The following is a 12232-nucleotide window of genomic DNA, read 5'->3' as shown; positions in this document are numbered from 1 at the left end:
TTGCTGCTCCTCCTTGAGACTCCTCCTTTTGTTTAGGACCAGTGACCTCAGTGAGAGAGAGCATGATGGAATGTAGAAATAACAAAGGAAATGGGTCCTAGGTTTCAGGAACACAAGTAGGGATTCTTCTCCCAAGTCTTCTAATTTAAGTCCTTTCTTCTCCATCAAGTTCAGCATAACCCAGGTGGATGTCATGGGCCTGGAGTGGGCTGAGTTCAGCTTGGAGGAGTGGATAATGAAGGTTGGGGCTGGTGGAGTAATTCTTATTCCCATACACCTCATGCACACGAGGATGACTTTGTGGTGGGACCAACACATGAGCTGTGGACTCTCTGCAGTTTGCCTATGTATGCAGATATTTGCCAAGCCCTCCTGTGAAAACTGGGGATGGGAGGAGCCTTTGCTCATCCTCACTTGGTCCCCAGGTGTCCAGAGCCTGCACACAGGGGAGAGATGGGCCTCTGCCTGCTGGAAGAGTTGGTGTCTACAGGATGGCACGAAGCTTGGGACCTCCCTGCCAGGAGGGGACAGGGAGGCAGGGAGAGGACGGGTGTCCCTGGCCATGACTGGGCTGGAAATGGCCACACCAAGGTACCTGTGGGGAGGGTTTCTGCCACAAGCCCTGTGACAAACATTTCTAACAGGGTTTGCTGGGGATTTCTATGTCTTTTAAAAAAATATCAAAAAATCTGTCTCTTTCTCTTTCTTCTCATGTTAAGGGCCAGAGTATTGGGATAGGGAGACTGGAAATTTGGTATTTCTCTGGGACAGATGCAAAGCAATGAGGTCTTTCCTTTCCCATGGCCTTTCCTTGTGCCATGGTTCCCTCCAGCACTTGTGAGGGGCAGCTTGCTATCTCAGACGAGTAGTAACTTTTTTTTTCCCTTTTCATATTATAAAATACAAACAAATGACAGAAAAGGTCAGGTGGTGGGAGGCAGGAGGGGTTCAGCTGGCTCAGAGCTGTAGGGACCGTCTCTTCCTCCCAGAGATGTTACGGTGGTTGTAAGGTCGCATCTTCATTTCCACAAAGGGGATGGAGAACTCATGGCCTTTCCAATGATACCAGTTAATGCCCTGGCAGGAGGGAGAGAAAGGCAGAGGGTAAGGAAAGACCCTAACAAGAAACTAGGGTGGGAGAGGAAGGAAACTAGGTTGATTGGTGTAGAGAAGATAGAAGGGAAAACCTTGCTGTAGCATGAGCAAGCAGTTCCCCTGCTTCTATGGCTTGATTGTTTTTTTCCCACTGCTCAAATTTCATGTAGGTATTTTTTTTTAGTCTAACACACTACAGCAGATGACTATGGCAGCGTGTGTGAGGCACAAAGCCTAGATGGCTTGAAGGTGGCTCCCTTTGCTCCAGCGGGTGTGGGGTCATGCCACCAGTTCTGACCCTGGTGCACAAATCACACCACCCCAGCCCGAACCTAGGCTTGCTGACATGTTCCCCTGGAAGAAATTCCAGAGGCTTTCAAGTCAGCTCTGCCCTTACCTGACCCTGGTGCACCAATCACCCCAGCCCTAACCTAGGCTTGCTGGCATGTTCCCCTGGAAGAAATTCCAGAGACTTTGAAGGCCTTACCTGACTGTGCCGGGACTCTCCGTACTTGCCATTGAGGTTGGTGCGGTGGCAGTTCTTGTACCACCAGGCCCCTTTGTAGGACATGGCACAGTTGGTCACAGCAACATCGTTGTCCCTGTCCTTGGTGGAGAAGGGGCGTCCCTGGTGATAGGTGAGGGAGTCTCCTGTGGAAAGAGGTGCTGTTAAAGGTGATGGAGTCTGTTATCTGGTCACTTCACAAGAAAATTGGGATATTCTGGTTTTGTGGTAATCATTCCAATCAATGGCCCAAACAGCTGACAGTCTGGGGATAACTGGAATTAACTGGATAACTGAATGTTAACTGGAATTGTTCACAACTGGCTCATCTGAGGTCCTCTGCTGTCTGTTTACGATCAGTGCAGACTGCAGCAAATCTTAGAGACTTCTTGGCATTGTCAGATAAAGTGCTTGGGTATGTGTTTGGATCTGAATTTCAGTGTTTCAGATCATTCAAATTATTTAAATCCCATATTTTGGCATCCCTGATTTCCCAAGGCTTGGCTCTGCTATATAACTTCAGGATGCTTTCAGCTTCCTTCTTTCCTGTTAGCCAAAGGGAGCTCTTTCTCTCAACAGAGATCAAATATTCATCTCTCGAACCAAGATGCTTGGCCACCTTTTCTCTCTTTGGATAAAGGGAAGAAGTTTTTTGGAAGGTATGTAATGTCTTCTTCCACCAAACCCTCTAACTTCATCTTCACTGGATAATTAGACAGCTGCTTTTGTGTGAAAGAAAAGCCGGAGTAAAATATGATGAATTGAGTGATGTACTTACAGGAGACATTCTAAATATGCTCCTTGGTAATCCCTCAGGACATATGAAGTGGATCCATGCTGGCTGTATGCAATCCAGCCATGGAGAGACTATTACTGCCATCCTTGGCAGTAGGTTGGGTGCTTTGTGCCCTGGGATCTGAGGTTAGAGCAAGTGTTTCATTGCACACCACCAAGATTCCTGTCACCTCTCTTCCAGCAGCAACTAAGTGGTATTGAATAGGGAAATTCCTGCATCTTGGCTATGTTGTGGGGTTCCACCTAGTACATGGTGGAAGTTCCATCCTGGGGGCTTGCACTGGGCATGTCTATCCCAGATGAAGGGGCTAGAGTTATACCCCTTCTCCCTTCTTGAGGAAGAGAACCCCTGTGCCCTCCCTCTAGCACCCACTCTCTTCTGCTGGGCAATTCTAACTCCTCTGAATCAACCGAGTAAGCAGGTGTGACAGTGTCCTTGCAAAACTGGGCAGTGTTTGGCCTTTATGTGAGGAAATGACTCAGAGGATTTCAGATTTTTCCATAGCTGTGGAAAGGCAATAAATACAGCCTCCAGCACGACATCAATAGCCAGCTGTGGCTACTGCCAAGTGAGATGACACCTCTGATGGTTGACCTGGTTATTTGAACAGCAATGTCTCTGATATTAAATATCTAATCCCCAATGGAAAATTCCGTGTCCTTAGTGGGATTTATCAGCCTGGTTTAAATGATGGGCTGCAGGAAGGCAGAAAGGACTATGGATGTTTTTCTCACCGCTCTAGACAAGTGAGATTTCATGTTGAGATTTCCTTTACAGTCTTGGACCAACCAGTCACAGGATTTCCCAAGACCCCTGCTAGTAAGGAGGCTGCAAGAATTTCCCAAGACCCTTTCTAGCAAGGGGTCTTGCTGTACCTGAAGTGCCATTGTAGTCCCCAATGCGCAGTTTGTAGAGGCTCCTGGAGTCACCAATGGAGAACTTGTCATAGTAGGCATATGCTGCCTCCTGGCCATCCCTCATGTCTATCCGCAGCTCGTAGCGCCCTTGGGACGTGATCTTGTGGATGTTGTCCAAGCCTGTGGAGACAGTGAAACACCCTATGAGACCTGGTGCCCAGATCTGTTTCATGAGCAAACAAGGAAAGCTCAAGGCAAATAAAACAGTAGTGAGAAATGAGAGCAAGGAGAGGAATCAAAGAGCAGCAGCACTTGTGGTGAGTTTGTGTGTCTCCTGGCACTGCTGGGGTCTGGATCTCTGTCCCCACTTGAGATTCACTTCCCTGTGAGCAGTGGGTTCAAGGCCCAGATTTCTTCAGATTTCTTCATGCTGCTGAAGCTTGGGACATTCAGCTGTTGAACTCTGATGCTACTTTTGTTGTTAAGCTCCCATACGAGCCAGAGTGTGTTTATGCTGCAGTCCCTTTGTCTCATGTTCAGGTTTTGGAGGAGCACACTCAATTTCAGAGCTGCACTGTCTCCCACTCACTCCTTTCCTGCTTTCATTGGACTTTCTGGCCACCAGTGCAAGCTGTAGTCATCCAATGATGGGTTTTGGTCCATGAAAACTGACAGCATACATGTCCCCCTTGTCTCCTAAAGAGAGCAAACTAGGGACCTGTTAACCTTCACAGTGTGCCTCTGCATGAGTTCCTGAAGTGAAGGGCAGGGAATGAACAGAAGGAAAACTGTTTGAGGGAGAACATAGAGGAATGTGGTGAAGGGCAACTTAGGTTTGACACATCAATGAAAGGCAACCAGGGAAGGTCATACCCAGCCAAAACTCATCCTCCAGGTTTCCAAAGCCAACGCGGTAATCTGCCCATTTCCGGAAGAAATCAGTCAGCCCATTCTGCCGCCGCTGGAACACCTGATGTGGAGGGAGAGCAGGGGGAAAACAATAATGATGGAGATGAGAGACAGCTTTGCCAGGCTCTGGACACATAAGGCAAAGACAATAATTTTTCTTTCCATTCTGCCTTTCAGGGGAGAAAATTGCAATGCCTATCCAGTTAGTGTTAATTGCAGGCATGCAATTAATTCATGTGCAGGTGGAGAACCAGAGATATTAGATAATGTCCAAAGCAAATCAATGGTAGAATAGGAAGGAATTGATCTTCGAGGTTTCTGCTTTAGTACATGGTGCCTCTGGTTTTCTAGCATGTAATTCTGCTTTGAGCTGGCTATTTCTGTGATGTCCAAGGAGATGTTCTGAAGCAGAGTGAGAGGGAAATTTACTGGCTAGAAATCAGCATTTGAGGAAGCCCATTTTTTTCAGTTTTGACTATATATCTAGCAGGGTTTTGTGTAATGTGTGTAAGTAAGAGTTTGACATGAATAAGATCAAAGCACCATGGCATTATTTACTTACACTGTCAGTCCATCTACGTCAAGACAAGCAGTGTTTGTGCAGCTCAAAAGCCAAACAGGCATTTGTTTCTATAGTTCTCCTGTGCAGACTCAATTGGGGTGACGCCTGACACCCTCCTTCTGCAGGCAGCGTGAATCATTCCCCGTGAAAGCTACCAGCCATTAATTTCATTTCTAGAACAATAAATCAGCTTCACTCACAGATTTTGCTCTCCAGAAGCACTGAAAACATGCCAAATAAATCAAAGGGCATTTCTCCAAGTGTAACTATTATTACCGGAGCGTGGGCCATTCCCTGCTGCGTGCAAAATGAAGCGTGTGATGCTGAGCCTGCTGTCATTCCTGTGCTTTGCTGGTAGGGGCTCAGTTACTTTGTGGTGGGGACAACATGCCACATGGATACTCACAATCCAGCCCCCTCCATCAGTGGTCATGTCACAGTACACGGGCACCCGCTGGCTGAGGTCCCCGTTGATGGAGATGGTGTAGACCCCGCTCAGCGTGTCTCCGTTCATCAGGTGCTGGGCACAGTCCTGAGGGTTAGCAAACACACGTCCTCCTGCAAAATCAAAGTAAAAAAAAAAAAAGGTAAAATTCAAGCAAAGAGACACCTTTTCCCCATGCTTCAGGCTCCACTGGTTACAATCCAGGAAAAGTCTGTCTTGGCTCCTGCACTCCAAGTAGGCAGTGAGACTTTTTATCTGCCGTCGACCTCAGAGGACTTGCTGGAAAAAAAATGTCTGCATATATTAATTATTCTTCCATATGTCTTATACTGGAAGGGTGCATGGTAATGTCACAATGAATGATGAGGGATGTCACTTCTTGGACCATCTTTCTGCTCTGTGTCTGAAACCCTGGGGTTTAAGCTGTCACCAGCATATTTAGACAGCTGTGAAAATACCAAAAACCTGTTCTCCTCTCAGGACTGCCAGCTCTAATCAAGTTTTATAACAGTACTCATTCCAGGGGGATTCTCCTGATTCTCCCTGCCCTTGGAAATGATGGTGGACTTATGCTGAGCTAATTGTTACTTGCAAGCTGAGCAGGAATGAGTCTATGTGAGATGCTAGAGGTAGGTAGCATGGGCTGTGTGACTGTGCTACAGGTGTTCTCTAATGAGGAAACATCTTATTTTGTGGTCAGAGTTTAGGAGAGTCCTAATTATGACAATTATTCTGGCAGTATCGGAATATCAAGTCTGGAAACATTTTTTTCTTATTTAAGAAAAAAGAGGGAAATAAAATACATCTTTTTGGTGTTGGTATGGATGGTTGGATGATGGAATAAATGAGTACAGAGTTGGCAATGTGGACGTGTTTTCGAGGATGTCTCTGTAACAAACTGAGAAGGTGTGAGGGACCTTCAGATCTTCTGTGCTGTGTGTGTCCATCACAGTTGTGCAGCACCCCATAGGACCAAGGCACAATCCTTGTCTGTTGCTCCCCACTTGGGTCTATTCTCCCCCACCTTGTGACCTGAAGACTTGAAAGTCATTGCTGTGTTCAAATGTTGAAGATCCTCTCTTTTTTTCTCCCCATCTTCATGGTCTGTAGCACAGCCTGGTGAGCCACTGTATTTTATAGCATCCAACAATGAAAACTTCTTCAACAATAACCACTTTGGGCTCCCCTGTGGAGATTGCTTGTTTCTTAATTTATATTCATATCTTTAAGAGCCAAGGAGACCTTGAAAGACATTTCAAACCACTATAAATTATAAATACTGTATCTGTTTCTTCCTTCTGTCTCATCTGTATACAATTCCCTAAGAACCTTATGCAAACATGAAACAAAAGAGGCTGAGCTATTAATATGTCAGGGGGAATAGAAGAACCCGGGATGTGTATGTAAGCAGAAGGAAGCAAAACAATTTAAATTAAGCCTGAGTGGCTTTCTTTACTTTTTTTTTTTTTTTTTTTTTTTTTTTTTTTTTTGTCATTAAAGACAAGTCCTTGTTCTCTGCAAAGTGCCTTGATGCATTGCCAGAGTAAACTGAGTTGCAGATCTGGAAGCTTTGATGAGAGATGCTGTCCATGGTTTGCATTGCCTTGGTGATAGCTCCTGGTTGCTTCTGTCTTATCAATACTGGGGTAAGTGGGAGAAACTGACCTGTTGCTAATGCCCATCTTCATCTTCAAAGCAAGTTAAATGTGTTGGATGCTGCATCAGCTGACAATGGGGACGGATGTTGCTGAGATCTGACACTTCTGTTTGATGGAAAAGGGGCTCTCCTTGCCTGACACAAGTGGGTTTCTGCTGCTTTATCCCACCTGAGAAGTCATCCCCATGCAGCTTCATCCCTGACTCCCAAGCAGCCTCAAAGGTTACATGTCTTTTTCTATCACCTGCCTGAATTGTACTGGATTTATGCACATGTGTAAGAGCCAAGAACAACAGGAGAGCATGTTTTGTAGATGTATTAGAGAAATCATTTCTTCTTTTATTGATGTAAATAGTTTCTGTTATCTTTTAAAAGCAGGTGAAGAGACCTTTGCATGTAACTGAGATGGGGAAGTGTATCCATAGCAGACTCAAAGAAGATTCTCCTAATTTGAGAATTAAACTGGCAGCACAGATGGGCGGAATTTTGGTGGACATCATCTGGAGACTTCTCAGTGCTGTTGATACCCAGGAAAAACATAACTGGATTCCTAGTCCCGAACAAGATGTATTCTGTCTGTAAGTACCCTGGCCTAGCCATGATTTTAAAAGAGGATGAGGCAAAATTTGTTTTGCATAGCTTCTATTGTGAATGGTTGCAGAGGATGGGAGCAATGGTGACATTCTCTTGCAAGAATGTCCATTCTTGGAAGAGTAAGTATTCTGTCTCTGAGGGTCATGGTGACTGTGCATGCCCACCTTTTGATTTAAAAATGAAAACATTCCCATTACTTTAGTGTCTTGGTAGATTGTGAATGCTCCAGAATGAGAGTGGAGAGGAATAATGCAATTAGATAAAGTGGTCACAGGCTCTGCTGTCTGTGACTCTACTGGTGGTGATGGAGATACACTTGCTTGGTATTTCCAGGGATACCCCAACCCTGAACACTTTCAAGGTCAAATTCAACAGGGCTCTGAGCAACCTGATCAAGTTGAAGATGACCTTGCTCACTGCAGGGGGATTGAAGCAGATGACCTTTAAAGATTCTTTCCAAGCCAAAGCATTCTGATTCATTGATATCATGTCCACAGCATGGCTGGGTCCTCTCCCGGCAGCATTCCTGTTGATATGTGTTGTTCCTTTTAGTGGGTATTTTTTCCTCTGTTTATCCACTTGAGGGCAGATATGGGCAAGACAAAAGGGCATGGCAGATGGTTACTGGTCTGAAGCTCAAACCCCCTTGCCCTGGGCTGGGTCTCATGTTTGAATCATAGCTCCTTCAGCCATTAACTTTTTGTAGCGACGCAGCACCGTGGGTCGTGGCATTGTGAGTACCCCTCTTTGGATCATGAAGGAATGCTGCCTGAGGAGGGACGGTCCCTAAGAGCAGTCCATTCCCACCAGTGTGACATGTCGGCCAGCCTGCATGTGTCTGGGTGGATGCAGAGTGAGTGCTCACCTGTGGTGAAGGTGGTGGAGACGAGGCCGCTGCGCACGGCGTTCTGGGCAGCCTGCAGGTGCACCGTGTACTCCGTGGTCTCAGAAAGCCCCTCCAGGCGGATCCACGTGTCCTCTGCATCCACAATCAGCTCCTGTACATGGGTCCCAGAAGGAGGCAGACACCAAGAGCAACAGATGAGAAAAGCGCTGGGAAGCCTAAAGAGCAAGTGAGGAGGGAAGGGAAGCCACAAACTACTGCAGCCCTTGGAGCCTGGCTGAGGAGCAGTGCATGATTGCTTAAACCCTTGGGCTGAGTGAACATGAGATCAGCCAATATACCAAACATTTCAGAATGGTTTGGATGGGGGAAAGTAACCTGGTTTGGAGACGGATTTAAATGTTTGCAGTCAGTGTCCTCTGTCAGTTGCGTCTGCTGGGACCTGTGTGCCTTCAGTAAAAGACATGACTGATTGCCCAAGCAGTGCAAGAAATTGAGCTGGCCAAACCTGGTTATCAGCCAGTTTTGACTCTGTTGATTCCTGTCATGTTCATTTTTCTGCTTGTTGGCCAGTGCCACACAGCATTATTGGACCCTTTGCAAAGATATTATCCTCTGGCTGCTGTGAGCCAATCACACCAGCAAAGGAAATCAGACTGTTTGCCATGACATATTTCTGATTGTGTTTGTTGCAGCTCCTCCAGACAGGCAGATGTGGACACACTCATTAAATAATCAAATGTATTGTATTGCAGAATTAATTAGCTCTCTGTGCCTATCTTCCTTTTTTGCAGGAAGGGTAAATGGCCTTTTTAGCGTCTCTGCAGAATAATACTCTCCCGCCTCAGCTTGCTTGTGTTTCACAAGCTGTGAATTGCCCCTGTTCCTCCAATCTCTCCAGGTAACCCCTCTGTGCCCAGACCAGTAGATGTGCATCAACATTTTACCTTAGGCAATCTCTTCTTGCTTTTTCCTGTCACCCTGCTTAGCAGGAAGTAGTGTCTGCCCTTCTGGCCTCCCTGAGCCACTGAGCATCATTCTTTTGCTTTGTTTGCTTCTCCTGCTTATTTTAACATGGTCTTATGACTTTCTGAGAGAATGAGGCTCTTTGGTGTGAGGACTCACTCACCTTCCTGCTGCCATCGGTGGATCTGTAGGTCATGATGTAATTCTCAATCTCTCCCACGGGAGGAGCCCAGGACAGCAGGGCGCTCCGTCGCGTGACTTCACTGGCTGTCAGATTGGTTGGAGGATCCAAAACTGAAAGAGTGAATAGGAACACAGGGAAGTGAAATTTCTCACACACAACCACCTCAGCCCTGCTTCCCAACTCAGTACACTGGGATTCAACCTTGCAGCACTGAGCTACAGCCCAAAGTCATCCTCACCCTCAGTTTCAAGACCTCATCACCCATCCCCAGGCTTGAACAGAGCTCTGCAAACCCTCTAGAAGTCCTCCTCTACCTGTGCACCACCTTGAGGGTAACAGCTGTGAAATTCATGTGCTATGGGACCTGTCAAGAAAAATGGGTTGTTGTGTTCTTCTGGACTATGGCCTTGGGCAAAAAAAAAGACCTGGTCCGGGGTCTGCTCAGGAAACCACAGCCAGGGGAAATCACCAAAAGAAAGGGATGGATGGATGGATGGATGGATGGATGGATGGATGGATGCTGAAAGAGTAAAAATAATGGTTGATGCTTGTTGTTTAAAATTGTGTTCTTGTGTTGTGCCCTGCACTGGTCATTGGGATTGGTGTTTGTGTTCTTTTGGCACATGGCTACCCCTACACTCTTGCTATGTAACAAGAGCTTTGGCTCAGCCTTGCTGGCTGCTTTTCCTGGGTTGAGTGCCTGGCTAGGGATGAGGAGTGAGGGAAGGGATTGCACGTACGAGTGGTGAAGTTGGTGCTGATGGTCTGGCTGGTGAGAGGCCCGCTGGTGGCATACATAGACACTGTGTAGGTGGTACTGGGCAGCAGGTTGGTCAGCTGGTACTCCTGGTTGTCTCCATCCACGAGAATTGTTTCTCCTGCAACTGTAAGAAAAAAGGGATCAGTTAGGGTATGTGACCGTGTTCACAGGGGTCCAAGGAAGAGGGAAGAGACAAGGATCTGACTCCATGTTTCAGAAGGCTGATTTATTATTTTGTGGTATATATTATATTAAAACTATACTAAAAGAATAGAAGAAAGGATTTCATCAGAAGGCTTGCTAAGAATAGAAAAAGAAAGAATGATAACAAAGGCTTGTGGCTCAGACGGGGAGTCTGAGCCAGCTGACTGTGACTGGCCATTAATTAGAAACAACCACATGAAACCAATCAAAGATGCACCTGTTGCATTCCACAGCAGCAGATAACCATTGTTTACATTTTGTTCCTGAGGCCTCTCGGCTTCTCAGGAGGAAAAATCCTAAGGAAAGGATTTTTCATAAAAGATGTCTTTGACAAGGGTAGACATTCAAGGTGGTTCTCCAAAATGTGTCTCTGGATATGACCTCATGACAAAAAGCACTTCTATTGCTGAAACAGTGGTGCTGTTCAGTCTGAAGGGTGGTCTGATTTTTCCCACAATCCCTATAAAACCCCAAGACAAGGGCTCCTTCCCTTCTCCCTCCGTGAAGGGCTCCCACTGTGCCCTGGTCTTTGGGATGAGAGGCTGGGATGAGCTGAAGCAGAGCCCTGGAGTACCTGCACGGCGGGTGAGGATGAGCACGTAGCTTTCCACCTCCGACAGCGGTGGGTTCCACTGCAGCAGCGCCTCCGTGGGAGTGATGTTGGTGGCTGTGACCCCCAGCGGGACATCCATGGCTGTGTGGGGGAGAGATGCAGAGAGTTAGAGGCACTGGGAGACTGGACTATGAGCTGGAAGGGCTTCCTGTGGCATATCACTCTATTTCCTGCCCTGCTGCCCAGACACATGTGCCTGCACAGGAGTTAGTGCTGCCCAAGCTGGAGTGCAGAGATGTTGTAGTTTGCATTACTCTGCTACCTGAGCTGCTCTTCCACTCTTTTCTAGATGCCCAGTCTGGCTTGTTAGGGATTTTCTTTAGGCTTTGAGGAGTCTGGAGATAGCAGAAGGTTTTATTCTTGCAGCAGATGCTGCTTGTGACAGGGCTTCCCTAGGGATTATTTCTGCAAATCTGTACTCTGTTTAGGAAAGGTTGTCATGATTGCCCAGCAGCATGTTTCTGGCTTCATGGTGCCTGGAACACAGGTTTGTCACTTTTACCCATGACTGCCCATGCATACTTGGGATAAACTTTGCTGAGACATACTTCAAAAGCCCACACTGAGGCCTTGTGAGCCCTGCCTATCATCTCCAGCTTGCTCTCAGTCACCTGAGTATTACTGCAAGCAGGGTGTGCCAGCCCTGGGCAGGGCTGGAGCTGACACTGTCTGGCTGTTCCCTGCCCACCAAGAGCTCCTTCTCACCTGTGTATGCAGTGATGGAGGCCAGCTCGCTCTCCTCCCGGCCCCGCACGCTCTTCAGCTCAATCTCATACTTGGTGGCAGGCTGCAGGTCCTGCAGGGTGTACTCAGTGGCATCCCTGGAGATGGCCATGCTGTCTGTCCTTCCTGCAGAGATGGAGCCAAGAGCTTTGACATCATGGCTGGCCCCATCCCTGGGGCTCAGGAGGGGCTTGGGAGGGGAGGGCAGTTCCACAGGACACTGGAGGTAACTGGCTTTTGTGTCTGCAGGTGCACTCCTGTGTGCCCAGCGCTCTGCTGGCCTGGCCTTTCCAGCATCATCCACAAAACTAGGGCCAAGGGACATGAGGTAGGTGAGGCAAATGAGGGAGCTGGGATTTCAGGACTGAGCCCTGAATTTAACCATCTCTGGGGAGGGCACACTGCTGGGGGCCATTCTGTGTGCCCCTCTGTGTTAAGCTGGCTGCAGTGGTCCCTTCCCATCCCTATCCCAGACATGCCATCCTCTGCTCTGGAGCCAATCCCAGTTACTGGTGGCT

The 12232-nt window shown here is 47.3% G+C and overlaps 1 protein-coding gene across 1 annotated transcript in view; it reads right to left on the bottom strand.

Moving 5' to 3' along the window:
* Positions 1 to 734: 734 nt before the first annotated feature.
* TNR (tenascin R) overlaps positions 735 to 12232 on the bottom strand; it is a 29573-nt gene continuing 18075 nt past the window's right edge. The window contains exons 12-21 of the mRNA XM_059478311.1: positions 11697 to 11840; positions 10953 to 11072; positions 10155 to 10298; positions 9394 to 9524; positions 8286 to 8418; positions 5131 to 5282; positions 4127 to 4223; positions 3272 to 3433; positions 1583 to 1746; positions 735 to 1077 (exon numbers count right to left, since the gene is read on the bottom strand). Coding sequence (XP_059334294.1) covers positions 958 to 1077; positions 1583 to 1746; positions 3272 to 3433; positions 4127 to 4223; positions 5131 to 5282; positions 8286 to 8418; positions 9394 to 9524; positions 10155 to 10298; positions 10953 to 11072; positions 11697 to 11840 — 1367 coding nt within the window. The 3' untranslated portion in view covers positions 735 to 957. The remainder of the gene's footprint in view (positions 1078 to 1582; positions 1747 to 3271; positions 3434 to 4126; positions 4224 to 5130; positions 5283 to 8285; positions 8419 to 9393; positions 9525 to 10154; positions 10299 to 10952; positions 11073 to 11696; positions 11841 to 12232) is intronic.

This window comes from Ammospiza nelsoni, chromosome 9, assembly GCF_027579445.1.
Source record: "Ammospiza nelsoni isolate bAmmNel1 chromosome 9, bAmmNel1.pri, whole genome shotgun sequence".
Lineage (NCBI taxonomy): Eukaryota > Metazoa > Chordata > Aves > Passeriformes > Passerellidae > Ammospiza > Ammospiza nelsoni.
This window is presented reverse-complemented; position numbering and strand designations above follow the sequence as displayed.